Below are 19,781 nucleotides of genomic sequence, written 5' to 3'. Positions count from 1 at the left end.
ATTAAATAAAATCACAATACATTAAAGATTGAGTTCTTATTTAGTTCTTACACCACCACATCAATAAGATCTTTAGGTCCTTCATCCAACTAAATGACTAACAATAGCCAATTTCTTACCCATACATCCATACTAATACTAATAATAATAACAACAACAATAATAATATTGTTACCTGGGACCAACTTCATACCCTCTCTTTCTTCTTCCACAGCAAAACATAAGAAAAATCTAAAAAGCTCCTTCATACAACCAATTCACAGATAGTGCTCTAATCTCATTTACACAACATATGTACTAACCCCAAACACGCTTGGCTAGGGTTAGCTTTTTCCGTCATGGATTTTGTCTTCATATACTATCTGTCTCACAAATTGGCCACGAACTCTAGGTCGCTGCTCGGCTAGTTTCTTCCTACTCTGGTACCGAACCTAATCCCGGGAAAAAGAAAACAAAAAGAAAAAAAAATGATGATTCTATGTTATTGGCTTCTTCAGCAAAAAAATTACAGCAAAAAAATAGATGCAGTAGTTGAGACAGGTTGCTTACCTTTTTCTCGAAGCATCTCTCTTTTCTCTTCAGACGGAATTTGTTCAAGGCAGCTTCTCTCTGAGCAAGCCGAGTTGGTTCCATCCCACTCCCGCTCCCACTTCCACTTCCTGTACATGCACCATTTGCTTCACTCTTCCCGTTATCACTTTCTATATTTATTCCACCATTGTTTGCAGCTTTGCTGCTTCCGTTTTGCACATTACTCCCATGGTTACTACCGGACACGCTCCCATTCAAGCTGTAATTTCCACCATTTCCTTCAACGGATCCAAATACATTTGAAGACCCAATCTTTGCAGATGTTTTTGCGCTGTCCGGTGATATATCATCATTTCCTGGTGGTGGCAGTTGCTTTTGCTTGTCCTGTACGTGGTGGTGATGGTGGTGATAGTGGTGGTGGTGGTGTTGGACTTGGACTTGTCGTTGGCCCCCTCTTGCTTGTGATACCGTCGTGGTTACTACAACATTATCAGTCTTCGAGGGCATGACTTGTAGAGGTGGACATATACGGCCATTATCGAATGCTTGGAAAGCTGATGGGTGTAGACATCTAGGTATGGAGGTAGATGCTAATTTTTCGTTCGGAGCCACCGGTTTAGCAGAAATGATTTTAGTGGTGGAGCCCGTATCGTTGTTGCTACTCCCGTTTGACTGCTCATTGTACATTGATTCTGCTTTCATTGCATCAGAGCTATTATCAAGTGGTGAGCAACTGCCGACGTTTCCAGTCGGAGCCTGGACAGTAGTAGAAACAGTATTGTACCTGCAAATTATACAGATATTTAAATACCGTAGCATATTTCAGTACTACTAACATACCACAATAGATGGATACACTATGTGGCATGTACATGCCAGCTTATTCGCCATGTGAGACATATGGTATATTTTATTTTATTTTAATTTGTCAATCTACTTTGAGTTGCTTAATATTTTCCTAGTACCTTGAGAAAGCTGAAAGATCTGAACGTCTCAACACATTGCGCTCATCACGAGCACCATTCCCAACATCTCCAGTTCCTCTTAGCCTCTTCAAACTTAGCTCAAGGGACGGTAATTCTTTATTATCAGAAGTAGTTTTGTCTTTGATTTCTGAGGCAGTGGAATGGCCATTTGGAGCCTCAGAGAAGCTAGTTTCTACTGGAAGATCAACACAATTGCTGATCATAGTTATGTTATCTGTAGTAGCTGGGGTTTCCAATTCACTAAATGGAATCCCTTTGTTGAGTTCCACAGCTCTGTTTGATCTCAACGAGTCTAATTCGGGCAATTTATCCTGATTCGTGACAGTTAAGTTAGTATTGACCTTCTCATTTGCATTTTCATTCTGCAGGTTTGAATTTCCTGGTACTCCAATATCCAAATCCTTGCCCATTTGAAAATTTTCTGAGAAATGAAATATAAAGCAGAATTTAAGGGCATGTGATAATCAAAATTTGCAAATGATAAATTCAAAACACGCAGGTAGGACTTGCTCAAAGAAGAGGAGTAACCATAATAATGCAGAGATACTATCATGGCATACCATTAGATTCTTCGTCCTGCTCCTGCCTTGTTTCTTTTGTCATCTTAGGGACCCACTCTCTATCCAAAACTCCGTGTTTAGTAAGGATAGCCTGTCCACATGTGCTATCTGGCGGGTCTAATTTTTGCCACGAAGGCAATGGCTGGGGGCTGTCAACTTCCACTGCCCTTTTTGTCCAGGAGCTCTGAAAATTAGGGTATGATCAGTATCTATCAACATTTTTTTAAAGCAATTTTATAATGACCTTCCAGTTTGTTTAATTGGATTTATTTTCGAACTAAGCTCAGTCTTAATGTAGAAGAGCCAGTTTTTAAACAATGTTTCAGGGCATGTGTTTCACCCACCGATACAACATTCATTTACATGTCTAGAAAGTATGAAACTTTGAAGTATAAACAATTACTAAGAGAAGACATAATGAATTGTCACACATATCACAATGCTCACAAAGATCTTCATGCCCTTCCAAACTATTCTGGGGAACTATTACATGCCAATTTTAAAGTCTCATTGTCAACAATGTTAAGGCAATTAACGCCCTTGCATTTCGGGTTTCGGTAACAAAGAGACATCTGTTCACTGACCTAGAAGGTACATAATAGCAATTAATGGTTAATGTCACCACCAATGACAGCAATAACCATGTCAGACCTCGAGGTGAAGAATTCACTTCCATACATATGCGCAGTAGCAAACATAAATCTTGTTTTTCAAGTTTTAATATATGTCAAACAATACTAGAATTAGATAACTAAAAGCAATCACAAGAAAATATATTCATGGTTGGTAGATCTAACAAACTATTAGACAAATACAACTACGACTTAGAGTAGTTAACAGGAAAGGTAAGGGCATACTACATTTTTAATTCCAAAATGCTTTATAGCTATACCTGAGTGCCACTTCCATTGTCACTTCCATCTCTGTTACCTAATCCAATACTCCCATTGCCATCCTCATTGTTGCTACCAGTATTGTTATCGGACCCTTCAGCACTCAATGATTTTGCAGGTTTTTGAGCCTGTATACCACTTTCACTCCCACTACCACTAGACTGAAAAATGATGATAAGTTAATTCAAGTTAGAAGAGAAGAAATAAAGAGCAGCTTTAGACCCGTAATCAACAGATCAATCAAGAAACAAAAGGAGCATATTAGAAGGACGATAAACAAAAAAGTGCTATAGGAATCAGATAGGAACATCAGTTCTAAAACTTGATATCAATCTTACGAATGACCAGTGTACTAGTACGTCTGAAGGAGTTATTTTAGCCAGGCATGCCCATTCATCTGCCTATAGCACTATTGTCAAAGACCAAATATCTGCAGTTCTTTCATGATTACAGTCTCATATCTCAAGTGAAAACGATATAGCAACTCACGCTGTGGCATCTCCTCCAAACATGCTGCCAAAGGTTTTTAAGCTCATTCTTTCGAATTGGCTTCACTAGAAAGTCAACTGCACCCTTTGACAAACACTTAAAGACAATACCCATTGAATCATGGGATGACATCACTGCAGCAAAAAACTCATCAGGTGGAGCAGTTAAATGTATCACATAGTCCCAGTCTTTAAAAAAACATATTCACATACATTGTGAGAGAAGGGCCTTACTTCTGCAATACAAAGGTATGGAACTTGTATAAGAAAGATACTTACTAATGACAGGAATATTCTTGCAAGTTTTGTGGTTCATTATCTTGCCTAGAAGTCCAATGCCAGACAGGCAAGGCATGACTACCTCAGTTAAGATGAGATCGATGTGATTAGTTAGGTCTTGTAGAATTCTCCAAGCTTCCACACCATTTGCAGCACCAGTAACTGCAGAGACCACTAAAAACTAAGAGAATAGAAAAAGAGACAAAGAACATATAAAAATAAGAAACTATGTATGCTCATGTATTCAACGGGTTATAATTTCGAGAAACTGAAACAATGATTATCGAAAAGAAATTGCAGTTAAACTAGCTCCAAGTCCAACACTACCCGATAAAGAATCACTTGCTTTAAAAGAGAAACTAAATTTTAGTTTATAAATGTAAGTTATCGTAAGAATACACTTCAAATTTTCTTTTAGTTAGACCCATTATTAAGGAATGACATTTCAGAACCAACCAATGGAAACCGGCTGATTTGGAGCTCCTTCCTTTTCCTTCCTGGTTTTGTTCGTCCACAGTTACACTCAGAAACAAAAAAATGAAATAATATTATGACGCTAACTAGTAGAGGAGTACGCGAGTTGGGGCTTTGGTCATGCAAGGCCATGGCAGAGCATGACGAGGACTTGACCAAGCATTCATAGCCTCACCTGAGCAAGGGAAGTCCTTTGCCGAGCATGGAAAGGCATTTGCCTATAAAGCAAAACGTTGCCAAGCATGGCAAGGCCATGGTCAGGGTTGGCAAGGGCGTCGCCAATCATGGCAAGTGCTGGGTCGAGCATGGTAAGATTTTTTTTTTTAACTCCGAGCGATTCTAGAGATTAACGATTTCCTGAAACAATTCAGACTGTAATCTAAGCATTTAAAAAAAATTATAGAAAGTCATTATATTCTTAATTTTGTTTCTATAGAAGTTAGTCCAATTTTCAAAATCTTCTTGACTTTTACTTGAATCAGTAGACCTTCTGCCTTAGTTCTTTGTTTTTACGACTTTATCTATAAATCGTTCTTAATTGATGCCTTATTATGTAAGAAACTCCTCTTTCCCATATTCATGCAAATAGACCACAAAAGTAAACTATTGTGACTTAGTATTAAGCAAGAGTTAAACATAAATTATAGTTCTCAACAATAATCTCTCAATCACTGATTCATTATCAAGAAGTAAGATTTTGATTAAGAATTCAAAGAATTCGTTATTTCCAACAAAAGAACACTCCAACCTTGCAAACCCCCACTGTTCTAATAATTCTTTGTCTTCTTAGTAAATCTTTAAGCTTAGATGACTTCACACTACCAGTTTGAAATAAATCCATAACTAACATAATATCCTCAACAGAGATAATGGTAGCCCCTAGACCAAATATAGTTAATACATAAGTTACAAACTCATAATTATTTAGACAAGCTTACACACATGTAGAAATTTTCCCGATGTTTAGTTAATCTTTTAATTCTTTTCTTGTTAAGTGCTTTGAGTCTATGGTTATCAATCTAAGGGAACAAAGGTAACAAGATAAATAGCTTACCCTGATAAGGAAAAAGGGAAAGAAAAAGATAACATGTTGAACCAAGTCATCTCATAAAAAGTGGAAGCAATTTGTCACGACTCATTAAATTCGTTACGCTGTATAAGAAGCAATATCATTGTTTCACTAAATACGACTGTTTAGTGACTATTAAGGATGAATAACCTGTACATATTGAAATAGGAACCACCTTGCCTGACAGAGTATATTTCTATTCTACGAAAATAAGAAAATCTGTTTGGATCACATAAAGATTATATGGAGTATTACTATATTTTCAAAAGGGAGCATGAGTAGATGTTAAGGTCTTAACCGACCTTGCCTAAATTAATACGTTGTTGCTTGTATGCTTATCTTCTGCTTGTTATTTGTTGTCATGTTAGTGACCCTGTTGACGCATGAGTCATCCTGATCTATACTAGGAACCAACTTAATTTAACCAATTACTAAATCCGTCCATATATTTGGTGTGTCAGGTCCTAAACTATACATACCTAAAATTTGGTATAGCAAAACATAGAACAAATAGACTCTAATAGTTGATGTTTATCATAGCCACTATCATGGAGGAGCTTCTACACGATCACACAAACCCACATAGGACATAAATATAAAAAGCAAAAACATAGACATATAAGAACCACCAAAAATGACACTTTTTCGTGGTAGGAAGTCGGCTAAGCTAAAGCCATATGTTTTCTTGGTGAGGGACAAAAAGTTCTACACTTTTTTGGGACGAACATTTGGAAGTTCGCAACCACCGTAAATTGTACTTGGTGCTATCTATCTAGATGCAGCCAGCTTAAACCAATTTGCAGCTAACCCCCATGAATTTGAAAAAATAGTATATGGATCTTTTGCAATTCTTTTCAAACCACAAATATTCATATCCTGCTTTGCCAAATTGGGTCTAACATGTATACAGTCATATGTTGAACTTAAACAAAATCAAAGTATAATTCAAGTAAAACAATGAATATTAGCAAATATTCATATCATAATAAGCAGGGACTTGGTAACAAGAGCAAAGACTCGTACGCCCCTCTGCAGAACTAATTTTCTTTTTCCCCTAAATTAAATATCAACTGCAAATTTCATTATCTAAAAGCATTCTTCAAGCTACGAACCTTCATAACTACAATTACGTAGCAGTGCGCTGACTACATGGCGCGTTGAGTCATCATTTTCGACCAGTAGAACCTTAAGTGACCTAAGAGGTAGAAACCTCTCCCAACAAACTGCTGGCCCAGGAGGCTGAGGTTGGTGATGAGGTTTCAGCATAGCGTCCTGATTTCCGGTGGTCCTTTCACGTTCATTATGAATAGCTTCTCCGACCACATTAATTTTCGACTCTTGTTCCTCTGATGAACCCTTCCTTTCACCCCCGACTCCATCCCTAACATCCTTATGTTCATACCGCTTACGAAAATTTGACTCTTTCTTCCCAGTACCATCAATATTCACCGTAACACTCCCCATCAACCAAAATTTGAACTTGTAACCAACGAAATTAAAATCTCACCAAAAACCAACGAAATTAATCTGCACAACGAAAATCACTAGAAACGTTATAACTCTAAACATCAATTCAAACCAACATACCATACTTCAAACCCTAAAATCAACTAATAACATATAGATTTCAACTATAGATATCTACTAAAACGATGAAATCAATCAATATAAGAAACAAACACCTTTATTAATACATCAAAACATTAACAGTTTCAACAACTTCATCTCTAAACAATTGAAATCACAACTAAACATGAAATAACCACACAAAAAGAAGTCAAAAAAACAATTGTTAAGACTAAATTAGGTTTAAAATTATACCTCTTTAGTTCCATGAATGGAACATGAAATAGGCATAGTTAGGTCAGATTAAGCCATAATAATAGAAGAATTGCACAAAGATCCAGATCAGAACCGTAAGATAATATGAACTCTGAAGAGTAATTTTAGGTTTTCATTTTGTGCTGAAATGAATTCTAGAGAGAGAAAGAGTTTTAATTTGGTTTGAAGAAAGAAAACAGTGAAATCCCTAAAGATATTCACGTAGATTGAAGAGATAATATAGGGAAGGGGGAAGAGTTGATGATGTGGACAAAATGGAGGTCTCAGAGAGTTCAAATCCACGTAGGATGAAAGATTAGCTGATGTGGAGGAAATCTAGCTATGATTGAGCTGAGTTGGACAAAATCTAAAGCAGCTTGGTCAAGCGTTGGTTCAAGATCTCAATTGATTTACTAAATCGTGGATTGATTACGTGGCACCAGCCGCGGTTGAGTTAAAGGTTTTGTTAAAATATAATTGTCCCCCCGAATCTCGTATATATTTACTCTAAAATAAAACCCTAATTCGTAACTGGGGACGGTGGATGTCGTTGTCTGATTGGCCCACTTTTGGTTTGTTAAAGGCTTTTTGCCAACGAAATTATAATTATACCCCTATAATTTATTTTAAAGAAAATATGGGTGGAAGGTCCAAAATATAAACACTAATAGCATAATGAGTCCACTCCAAATAGGCAAAAAAAAAAAAAAAAAAAAAAAAAATTATTTATTTTATAATATGCTTGTTAGAAATATAATCCAATATAGTCCCACATTGTTCAATTGCTTTAACTTTTCTCTTGTACTACTCCTTATAATGATCTTATAAGGGTTAAATTATAAATAAGAACTTAGTAAAGATGTCACCTTATATGATGTAATAAAGATGGCGACTTAATATTACGTATAAAAACAGGTTTAATTTCTCTAATCTCATTATTTCTTTCCTATTTCTCTTCTATTCTATCTCTCTTCTTTTCTTCTCTTCTTTCTCTATTTCATTTCTCTATATGCTCTCTCGCTTTCTTCTATCTATACGTTTTCTCTTCCTTTTCTCTCTCTATCTTCTATGCATCTTCTTTGTACCTATACATATTCATTATTTTCAACGGTCCACTACAGGTAATTCTTCTCTTTCTTAATGAAATTCGTTTATTTATAATAATTACTTTTAGAATACAGGAAATTAGGCTGACAAGGCCCAATTCAAGCTTTGTTTAGTTAAAAAGCCAAATTATATTTTTTTTGTGTTAAAAACCAAAATTTTGTATTTTTTTTTTGTTAAAGACCTAATATTTTTATGTTGTTTGGTTAAAACTCCAATATTTTTTACAAAAGTGTCGCAAGGTGTTGCAAGACGTTGCATAGCTATTGCAAGGCGTTGCAAAGTTATTGTAAGGTGTTGCAAGGGGCTCCAAAATTCTTGAAAAACAGTTGTAAAGTTGTCGCAAAGTGTTGCAAAGTTGTTGCAAAGTGTTGCAAGTTAAAAAAGTACTCAGGGAGCTGAAGACTAAAAAAATTCACTGATCCTTTTAACCAAAATTCAATTTTTTTTATAGAGTTTTGACTAAGTTTTCCATTAGAATATACATTATACACACTATTTCTAAATTATATTTGACATTATATATATTGTATTATATGGATCATATTGCACATTATTTTATATCTTATAAACATTATTTTTCATAGAGATTATTTGAATACAAGTTAAATTGGCGGGTCACAATAACAATATTATTTGCAACATTTAATCGACTGAACTCAAAAAGTTATATTGAAATGACGAAGTTGATGTGTAGTAGTACGTAGTTAAAGAATAGTGTAGCAGAAAATTGACCAAAAATTGTATATTTCTCTGCAAACCAAACACCAAATCAGAAATCGTATTTCTAATCCCCATAAAACTAAACATTAGATCAAAATATCCATATTCCCAAGAATCACTCTATAGACATACGATTTTGTACGATTTTTGGTAATTACATTCCATTCCGCGCCAAACATCACCTTAAACTCTTTAGATTGGATTATACAATTTTTTTGTCTATGTTTGGAATTTGGACAACTAGAAAAGTTGTGGGGACTTTAACTTAGTACTTTAATTTTTTTTTGTCTATATTTGGTAATTACATTCGATTCCCATGATCATCCCACAATATTCTTTAAGGTGTAATTCAATAAAAAAAATCACCTAGAAACTAGGGGTGGGAATCGGTCGTGCTCGGACGCCTCGGACGCCCGCGGGCAGTTTTCCTTCGGTCTCGGACTGATCGGACTCACATACTTTAAATCCGTTGAAGATCTTCAAGCGGATCGGGCTGTTTATTCTTCCTTTCTGTTTTTTTTTTCTTGTGACTTCAAATTGGCAGACATATTCCTTTCCTCCTTATTTTAGGTAGTTAATATGTTGAGAAAAACTCAGTTACTTTTTTATGGGTAGAATTCTAATTATTTTTTCAACTAATCTCCTCTTCTAAGGCTTGATTCAAACTTTCTTCATTTTTATAAACTAAAGCTAATAAGCTCTTCTTCATCTTCATGAATCTTGTTTTTTATCTTCGTAAAATTTCATAAAATATATCTTCCTGTATAAATTATGTTAAATAGTTATTATGCATATTTCTCTTTTGATATATCCGTAACCGTTGCTTCAGAGGAAAGAAGTTTTTCAAAGTTGAAGTTGATTAAGTCTTATCTTCGGTCTACAATGTCAGAAGAAAGGTTAAATGGGTTGGCCATTTTGTCTATTGAGAAAGATATAACCGACACACTTGATTATTCAACAATTATTAGTGATTTTGCATCTAAAAATGTAAGAAAACAATGTTCAATTGATTGTAATTATCATCACTTTTTTGTTACATAATATAATTAAATATTTTCGCTACTTATTAATTTTTGCAATTAAATTTTACAATTTCCTATAATTAACAAGGCCACATTTTGTAACTTCGCTTCGGGCCACCAGAAACTCAGGGCCGACCCTGTATATAGTGTGAAGCTATTATACTATTGAGCTAGGTTTAAATTACTATCATATCTTTTGGCACTTGGGCTAAGTTCTTGCATAATTTTCTTACTTAGTCGAATCCAAAACGTGGTTTTCTTTGTTTTCTGTTTCTGAAATGATAAAAAGAAACTAAACAAAAGAACAGATAAAAAAAATTAAATAGATTGTTAAACTAAATTTTCAATATTTTGATTTATAAGAAGTATCTTACCAAACTAATTTTATTTTAATTTCGACTTTTAAAAAGTTTAACTTAAAAAAATACTTTAATTTTTGTTCATTTATATAGCTTTACAAATAGAGAGTTATGTAATACTGTATGTTATTTACAAGACATTATCTCCGTGGCACAACCTCCTCTTTCAACAAGTCAACATTCAAAAGAGTCAAAACTTTAGAAATCCCACTCACTAAAACTAAATAAATAATGTTATTTAGATGGAGGCCGAAGACTTTTAGAAAGACCACTCACTAAAAAAATAATGTTATTACAAGGAGAGTTAATTCAAAATATCTCCTTAATACTATGGATTAGAACAATATATGTAAGTACAGATATCTTATATTCTATACAAAAGAAACAAATGAATAAAAAAGAAGTCACATAAATGAACAAGTCATACAAGTTGGTGTTTTCTTTGATTGTTTAATTCTGATCATTCCACTTCTTACAAGTTGGTGAATTCTCCCAAAAATGAACAAGTCATACAACAAGTCACATAAGAATTTCTGCAGATCTTCCGATCATAATGAATATCCTTTCACATGGAGCTCTCTAAATTGGCATCCAAAATGAAATAATAACTCCGGACCTCCTTTATCCTGGGAGCATAAGCCTCATTAATAGAACTCCATTAAGAGAAAAAGAGAGGAAGAAGAAGAACGGAGAAAGTCATGTACCTACTTTCTTGATGAACCTCATGGAGATCAAAGATATACCCATGGCCCATGGGATTATTTTGAATATCTACAAATTAATAACTTTTGAAATTTCCTAAAATCTCATGACAATTTGGTAAAATGCTAGCAAACAAACTAAAAGGAGAAGACCTCAAGAATATATTTGTGGGTATTTCTTAATAAGCCTCTATAAATATTTTTAGCAAACAATGGCCTACGGTTCCATGAAATCCCATAAACTTTCAGAAATTACAAACAGGTACATCATTTAGAGATACTTTTTTTTGAGAGACTTCTCCAATGGGATACTAAAAAACACTCTAAACTTATATTTTGAGTATAAATTTAATCGAATTGCTGAAGTGTTGCACTCGAGATGCTCCAACAAGCTAAATTTCATTTTGGTTGGCTTTTTTTTTTTTTTTACTAAAAATGTGGGTTATTTAGATATTGATGTCCAATTATTTAGCGATATTACGAATAAATCACAAAATAAAAATATTTCTGAATTTGACCCTCATTCTCGATTTCTGCATCAATTATCAGTTAGAGGTTTGTTTGTCAGTTTTTTTTTGAGAAATCGACTACGATCTCGTTACAAGGCATTGATACATCATGAAGATGTGATGATCAACTACCTAATTTAAACTGAAGGAGGACTAAAGGCTAACAATATGGAAGAGGCCTAAAGCCCGATAAATTTATTACAATATTTACTTTATATATTGTCTAAATTACATGTGATAAATCTAGAAGACAAACTGCTTCCATCGAGACTGGGTTTCATGACCTCATGGACTTAAGAGGGGTGTCCAACCGTTACACCAAAGGGTGGTGGACTGTTTGTTTGTCAGTTGCATGTGTGAGTTTTGACAAAAATACCCTTCATGATATATTTAGGGGTATTTATACATTGACCCACGACTATTTAGCAATATTAAGACTACACTCCCAAAACAGAAATGTGTCTAGCATTGGCCCTCCTGTTTTTATTTTTTTGTCGAATATTAAGTAAGTAGTTCGCATGCCAACTCAACTAACTGAACATAATTTCGAGAGAAAAACACTTCCAACTAAGTATTCACATAACTAAGATGGTGTTTTTTTCTTCTCATTGTGTGAATCTGAATCGTCTGACTAAAATGGACCAAAATCAACCCAAATCAGATGAGCCAAACAATAATAAACGCTCCGTAATATGTGGCTCGAGTCAGATTTAGTTCCGACTTGGGAAGAAAACGAACACTACTTCAAAATTCACATATAAAGGAAAATTAAATCTTATGATCACAAATATCAGTTAACTCGGCCTCACAAACAAATACCAAATATTCAATAAGAATGGAATATCAAAATCATGTTTGATTAACTTCTCAAATTCTGTTTACGAGAAAATGCATTTTGCGCACGAGAAGATTTAACTTTACACTTTTAGTGTAATTGTACATCATTGTATTTACTTTAATAGTCAAAGGGTATATCTGTACATTTTATATGAATTACTTTTCTATAAATATATCAATACCCTAACATTTAAGTACCTTGAGCCCTCAATTCTCTACATGATATCAAGAGCCAAAACCTATCTACTGAGGTCGAATACCGGGTTCTGGCCCACACTACAACAGAAGTAATTTGGATAAAGAATCTGTTACTTGAATTAAGGTTCTCAACATCTCAATCTCCCATTATCTACTGTGACAATATAAGCACCACCTATCTCACAGTGAATCCCATTCTTCATTCTCACACGGAGTATGCGGCAATTGATTTTCATTTTGTGCGAGAACAAGTAAAGAATGGAAATCTTAAGGTTCATTTCTTATCCGGCGATGTTCAATTGACTGACATACTCACAAAAGGATTATCTTCAATTGTACATCATTGTATTTACTTTAATATTTAAAGGATATATCTGTACATTGTACATGAATTACTTTTCTATAAATATATCAATACCCTAACTTATAGGGTATCTTGAGCCTTCAATTCTCTACATATACTTCTCAAATTGCATAATTTATAAAGAAATTGATTGGTCCATGAATACAAAGGTTATCCAAAAGTTAGAAATATTCAGAAAAATAGGTTACTTGAAATCCGAGATGGGATTGACAACCCATGTTAGGTGGCATTGAGTTTCTATCACCCAATAAACTAGTTCAAGAAGTAAGGTTTTTCTCATACTTATCGATTCACAACATGCCCTTTCCATAACGAACGCGGGATTATCCCAACAAAATGAAGTCAATCGGTCAAACTTCCTATATGCGTGACATGTTTTGATGCGGAGTTTTCTTCTATGGTGATGTAGTAAGATGTGAGCAAAGAGAATAAGGTTTTAGTGGCCACTAGGAGAGGTTCCAAAAATCATTTTCTTCTTTATAGAACCCTTTGCATCTTCTTCATTCTTCATCTTCTCTTATTGACCTTAATTTAAATTTAACATTCTCTCTTTTGATTCTTTAATGCTTTAGTTTTATGGTTGTAGGTGAAGATACCTTGCTTTTGCTCTTTTCACAGCTACCTCTTTTATCTAGAATATTTCCTTCTTTCTTTTTCCCTTTGATGCTTAATTTTGTTGTTTGGACATATGGGTCCCAATTATATACCAATACTATCCACTAATATTCACATACATCTTTACTATTTTTGTATGAACTTTGTTTGAATAATTACACAATGACACACACACACACATATATATATATATGTGTGTGTGTGTATGTATATGTATATATATATATATATATATTAATTTTTGTGAAGCTCATTTCTGCTTCATTCTAAAATGAATGTACTTTACAGGTATTTCAGGTCTACAAGTCAATAACTTTTCAAACAATTTTTATTTGTAGTATGTCCAGTTCAGATTCAAATATCATGCGATTAAGAATAAGTCATTTATTTGTAAATGTCAAGAGAGTTAAGTGTCAAGTTATTAGTCCGGAAGTGCTAGAATCACAAAAGATTTTGATAAAAGAAGTTACCCAGCTGATGTGACGGTTGTGATATTCATCTCTCAACGGTCCAAATTAAGTCTAAATTTCAAATTACAACCGCCACATCAGTTGGGTAACATCTTTTGTCAAGATCTTTTGTGATTTTAGCATTTCCCTATTAGTTATTGGCCGCATGTCGCACTAAGTTATGTTACGACCATAACTTATTATCATTTTCTAGCTCAGAATGTCTAATATGAAGGCAGACATATCTTTCCTTTTTTTTTTCGAGAGTTATGGTGGATATAAAATGTGGTACATGTTTATATATAATGCAATGTTTCTTCATCAAAAAAAAAAAAATAGAATAGAATATTCATATGATCAAATGGATATCTTGTCAGGGAGTCTACATCCATTTTCTATTATTTTGAAGACTTTGGAGGGTATTTGATCTTTTATACTCATTAAGTGCAGACCGACAATTTTAGATTAAGTGCAAAAAAGTAAGTTCCAACTTTAGAGCTTATATTTTTGCAGTTACTTTATAAGTGCTAAAATGGGCATTTTTACCCTTATCCTAATATAATAGTGACTAATATAATTATAACTAAAAACAGAATCTTAAACCATAGATAAATACGATTTTTTTTATCACTTTAGGGATGACTATTCCTCTTCTTCACTCATCCGTCACCTAGGCTTTTCTCTTAATTTTTTTTTTTCACCTCTCATCCTTCCTTAAGCGTGGAACCACCCAAATTCCATGATGCGACCGGTGGTGAAGTCGGAAGTGAGAGGGAGACTTTTTCGTTATAGGTAATGAAAGAAGTCAATAGTATACGATCAGGCAACAAACAAAAAGCAAATCTTCGACAAATTTTTTTTATAGTTAAGATATTCCATTGTAATTTTGACGTATAACAAGCTATCTCTTTAATTTTCTCATCAATATGATTCGAAGATCTTTCTCCTAACTAGATTCCCAAAAAATATTAAAATAAAAAAGGGAGATTTTGACCTTAACCCCCACTATTACATCAATATTAGGACTACACCCCCGTTTTTTAAAAACTTTTGATTTACACCCCCACATGGACGGAAAACAAAAAAACGGTGTTAAATTTGAAGTGTGCAAATAACACATGCGGATTTAGACAAAATTACCCTTCTCTACATAAACATCTCCAACTCAAGTCCATCTTCTTTTTCATCATCATCATCATCTTCTTCCTCTTCACCATCAATCACCACCATTACCGCCACCACTCCACCTTCACCACCACTCCACCTTCACCACCACTCCACCTTCATCCCATTACTAGTTAACCCATCACTATCAATCTCTTTATATTTGAAAAAGTGATTGATCCAAAATTGATTAAAATGGAAGAGAAAATAATTAGATGGTCCTCTATATTTGAAAAAGGAGGCAAAAGGCCATACTTTCAAGCTAAAGTAATCACAAAGAGTAGGTCCTCTGTATTTTAAGCCATTGAACAAATTAATACAGCTTCTTCATTTTTTATCTTAAATTTGATATACACAAACCATCTTTTCCGACCTATACAGCCGCCGCCATAATCTCTGTCTTCACAAACCACCATCACAACCATCTTCGCCACAATCTTCAACGTAATCACCATCACCATCACCATCTCTATCGTCATCATCAACCACCATATTTATCGTCATCACCTCCACCGTCGTCATCCACCATTGCAGTTGGAATGGTGTTCGTCAGTGTTGATACTGTTGAGTTTTCTTTAGATTGATGTTGTATCACTGATTTCTACAGGGTTCGATGTTTTTCTGAAAATCCATCTTTATTTCTCTCTCTTCTGTTAATACCCATGCTTTAGATTAGATTACATTAATCAAGAAATTAAATAATTATCTAAATGCTAGAAAACCCAATTAGTAAAATGAATTGAAAAGATGAAAATTACATAAAATCTCACCTTTTCCTTTCCTTCTTCTCCATGTTCTTCTCTTCTTCGAGAATTAGAACTCCTTTTGTTTTTATTTGAAGGAGATCTAAAAGCTCTTTCTACTCCAGTTATATATGAAATTGCTTCCTTCTTCCCCATTAAATGAGATCAAAATCAAACTAATTAGTTGCATTTACGAAGTCTAGCTCTTCTTGTAATTGTGAAGAGGAAAATTAGAGTGAGAAAGTAATGAATAGCCTTTATGAGTACAAAAATATAAGTTTTTCTTGCAATTTTAATCACAAGGAGATGGATGGTGATGGGTTAACGGGTTGATGGTGGGAAGGTGAAGTGGTGGTGGTGATAGAGGTGATTGGTGGTGAAGAGGAAGAAGATGATGAATTGATGATGATGATGATGAAGAAGATGATGGACTTGAGTTGGAGATATTAATATAGAGAAGGATAATTCTGTCCAAATTCGCATGTGTTATTCGCATGCTTCAAATTTAAAAGCGTTTTTTTGTTTTCCATCCACGTGGGGGTGTAAATCAAAAGTTTTTAAAAAACGGGGGTGTAGTCCTAATATTGATATAATAGTGGGGGTGAAGGTCAAAATCTCCCAATAAAAAATAAAGAGAGAGAGAAAGAGATGAAGAGACGGTGGTGTAGATTAGAATGAAACGATGGTGGAGACGATGAAGAGGAAGTGACCGTAATGGAAGAAAAGATAAAGATAGGGTTAATTCCGTTTTGGCCCCCGATTTGTGACCAACTCGCCGTTTTGGCCCCTATAAGTGTCCGGCAGTTCGTTTTGGCCCAAAAATATTTTCAACCTCCCAATCCTACCCCCATGACATATCTGTAATTTCTTTTTTTTCTTTTTCTTTGTCCACCTCATCTAACAATTACCACATCACCTCTGTCCACCTCACCCTACTTATCCGGCGAAAGGTTGCCGGCCGGAATAAAAAATTTCGGCCGACTACGTTTACAAAAAAAAATCCCTTTCTCTCTCTTCCTCTCCTTCTTCTTCTTCTTTCTCTCTCTACCAAGTCCGGCGAAGGGGAGGATCCCCTTCACAGGACTTGGTAGAGAGAGAGAGTAAAGAAGGAGAGGAAGAGAGAGAAAGGGATATATTTTTCTTTTTTGTAAAGGTGGCCGATCGGAATTTTTTATTCCAGCCGGCAACCTTTCGCGAGAGAAGAAGGGTGAGGTGGATAGAGGTGATGTGGTAATTGTTAGATGAGGTGGACAAAGAAAAAAAGAAATTACAGAAATGCCATGGGGGTAGAATTTGGAGGTTGAAAAAAATTTGGGGCCAATTAGGAAAATTTTTGGACCAAAATGAACTGCCTGACACTTATGGGGGCCAAAACGGCGAGTTGGTCACAAATCGAGGGCCAAAACGGAATTAACCCATAAAGATAAAGTTTTCTTTCTCATAACATGTTTACCATGACAAATCTGAAAAGGCATAGAAAAGACAATTTTGAATTCCAAAATACAAGTCACCAAAAAAATCTAAGAGAAGTAAAATATTGGGGATTATTTAGAAAATATTTCATCTCTACGAGGCCATTTTAATAAGTTGGTCGTTTTAAAGAGGTCAAAAATGAGTTAGCCTAGTCAATAAGAACCAATTTAAGCTCAACATAGCCTTAAGTTAAGTAGTAAAAATTCTAGGAAAAGAAGTGTTGTATATGGGACCCGATCGACCTTAACTATGTAATTCAAGCCTTAAACCACCTGAGATAGGGAGAAAATCTATTTGAGAAACCGAAATACATATATAATACACTGGCTAGTGCACTATCACACTAGCAAGCTGCATTAGGGTTTGGGGGCACGTGCCCCTACGTAGGCTCGCCATTAGATGCGACGTAAACTCTTTCTCCTTCATAATTTTCAATTGTTTGTGTTTTCGACCCAAAATATTCATAAACCTTACTTCTCATATACCTAAACTCGTGAGCTTTACGAACCAGTATAAAATGCTAATAATTAAACACTTTAAGGTCAAACAGACCATTACTTTACTCATTTTTATATCATTTACAATTAATAAAAAATAAAAAATCAAACAGTTACAAATAATGGGAAACAAATGGTATAATACTCACAATTTTTTTTTGAGAAATCGACTACGATCTACGTTAGTCGTTATGAGGCATTGATGCATTATCAAGATGTGATAAGCACGATAACCGTCTAAGTTACACAAATGATTAAAGAGGCCTGAAACCCGACAACAAAGAGGACTAAAGCCCGACAACAACTACTGTTTGGTAATTTGGTTTCCCTAACCCACCAAAGTTGATAAATATCAAATTTAGAGAAACTCCTAAATTTTGTAAGGCCAGCGCTTTGAGGAAAGCAAAATAGTTTTCGGGGTGTGAAGACTTGGTCAAAAATTGATCAATTTTGTTTGACAATTTTATTTTGTAAGTTGTTAGATGGAAATAAAAATAAAAATAAAAAACCCTCCACCTCACCTCACTCTCTCTCCACCTCACCTCTCTCTCTCTCCACCTCATCTTCTCTCTCCCCACCAATCTCTCTCTCTTCTCCGACTAGGTCGCCGGCTGGAAAATTTTCCGGCCGGCGACCATGAAAAACAAACAAACAAAAAAAATATTCACTCACTCTCTCTCTCTCTAGAAACTCCGGCGAAGGGGTTTCCCTTCGCCGGAGTTTCGGTCTGTGCTTCAACAGACCGATCTGGCCTGTTGAAGAACAGACCGGAACTGGTTTGTTCTTCAACAGACCGGAACTCCGGCGAAGGAAAACCCCCCTTCACCGGAGTTTCTAGAGAGAGAGTGAATTTTTTTTTTGTAGTCGCCGACTGGAAGAAGAGAGAGAGTGAGGTGAGGTGGAGAGAGAGTGAGGTGAGGTGGAGGGTTTTTCATTTTTATTTTTATTTTGAAACATATTCCCCATAAAATATGTTTCCCCGTAAACTTTTCACACTCCGAAAACTATTTAGCTTTCCCCAAAGTGTTGGCCTCTTGTGAACAGATTGAATTGATGAACAAATTTGTACATAATCGAAGACTCTTAAACCGCAACCACTTATAAAGAAACAAATTGCACAATTTAATAAAAATAATACTAATAAAATTGCAGATTTGAAGTTTTAAAATATAGATAGATTTTGGTCGCAAGACTGGAAAGTCCATGACAAAACTATGAATCTTAATAAAAAAAATTATTTTCCATCGACGGTCCAATTTTTGTGTGATTGGGAAACATTGCTCTTTCTTTATCTTTGTCTTGCTGCTATTTTGGTTGGCTGCATCAATCAAGTCCACATCCACCAGATGTACAATTGACTCCCTGAAGAACATCTTTTTCTGTAGTTGTTTCCCAAGTTCCAAACCCTACTTCTGACCTGATTTTTTAATCAAATTCATCCAAACCTACTTAATCAGAAGCAAAACAGATTAAAGAAGAAAAACATAATATTTCTTCGGTCCGTGAAATGTCACACTTCAGGGGTCTCTCAAAATCAATCCCATAAGGAAGTCAGTTTTTCCAAGAATAGAAATATAGTTACTGTGTCCACCATCAATCAATTAAATGCAGTTTAATCATATCATCTATGAGCTCATTCAGTCCGATCCGTAAAATCATTGGCATTTCGCAACAAGCAAAGACAAAAAATTTTGGGGCATTCCGAGAATTGAACTCGGGACCTCTCGCACCCTAAGCGAGAATCATACCACTAGACCAAATGCCCTAATGATGATTGAAAACAGAACTCGTTTGTATAATCAATATTAGAGTCAACTTCACTGTATTGTCAATCTTGGTTAGTCTATAATATACCTATATATACATATGTGTATTGGTATCAACATAAAATGGCATGGAAATGAAATATTTGTTTAGATCAA

At 34.8% G+C, this 19,781-nt stretch overlaps 1 protein-coding gene, 1 long non-coding RNA gene and 1 other non-coding gene across 3 annotated transcripts in view; all 3 read right to left on the bottom strand.

Moving 5' to 3' along the window:
• Nucleotide 1: 1 nt before the first annotated feature.
• On the bottom strand, nt 2–7,623 carry LOC147558362 (two-component response regulator-like PRR37). Its single transcript, XM_086660017.1, has 9 exons — nt 7,102–7,623; nt 6,393–6,807; nt 3,738–3,899; nt 3,460–3,593; nt 2,970–3,131; nt 2,078–2,261; nt 1,497–1,938; nt 550–1,315; nt 2–431 (listed from the first exon to the last, which is right to left on the bottom strand). Exons 2-9 carry the CDS (start codon nt 6,742–6,744, stop codon nt 324–326), a joined length of 2,310 nt encoding a protein of 769 aa, XP_086516143.1. The 5' UTR covers nt 6,745–6,807; nt 7,102–7,623; the 3' UTR covers nt 2–323.
• Nucleotides 7,624–18,893: 11,270 nt separating this feature from the next.
• Nucleotides 18,894–19,781, bottom strand: part of LOC147558354 (uncharacterized) — a 5,106-nt gene continuing 4,218 nt past the window's right edge. The window contains exon 2 of the long non-coding RNA XR_015233473.1: nt 18,894–19,304. This is a non-coding gene — a long non-coding RNA (uncharacterized LOC147558354). The remainder of the gene's footprint in view (nt 19,305–19,781) is intronic.
• TRNAP-AGG (transfer RNA proline (anticodon AGG)) lies at nt 19,553–19,624 on the bottom strand. The gene has a single exon. It is a non-coding gene; the product is annotated as a tRNA-Pro (tRNA).

This window comes from Eschscholzia californica, unplaced genomic scaffold (assembly GCF_041429995.1).
Source record: "Eschscholzia californica isolate CP2 unplaced genomic scaffold, dmEscCali1.0.p SCAF_2, whole genome shotgun sequence".
NCBI lineage: Eukaryota > Viridiplantae > Streptophyta > Magnoliopsida > Ranunculales > Papaveraceae > Eschscholzia > Eschscholzia californica.
The sequence above is the reverse complement of the archived record's forward strand: the minus strand, read 5'-3'. Positions and strand labels throughout refer to the sequence as shown.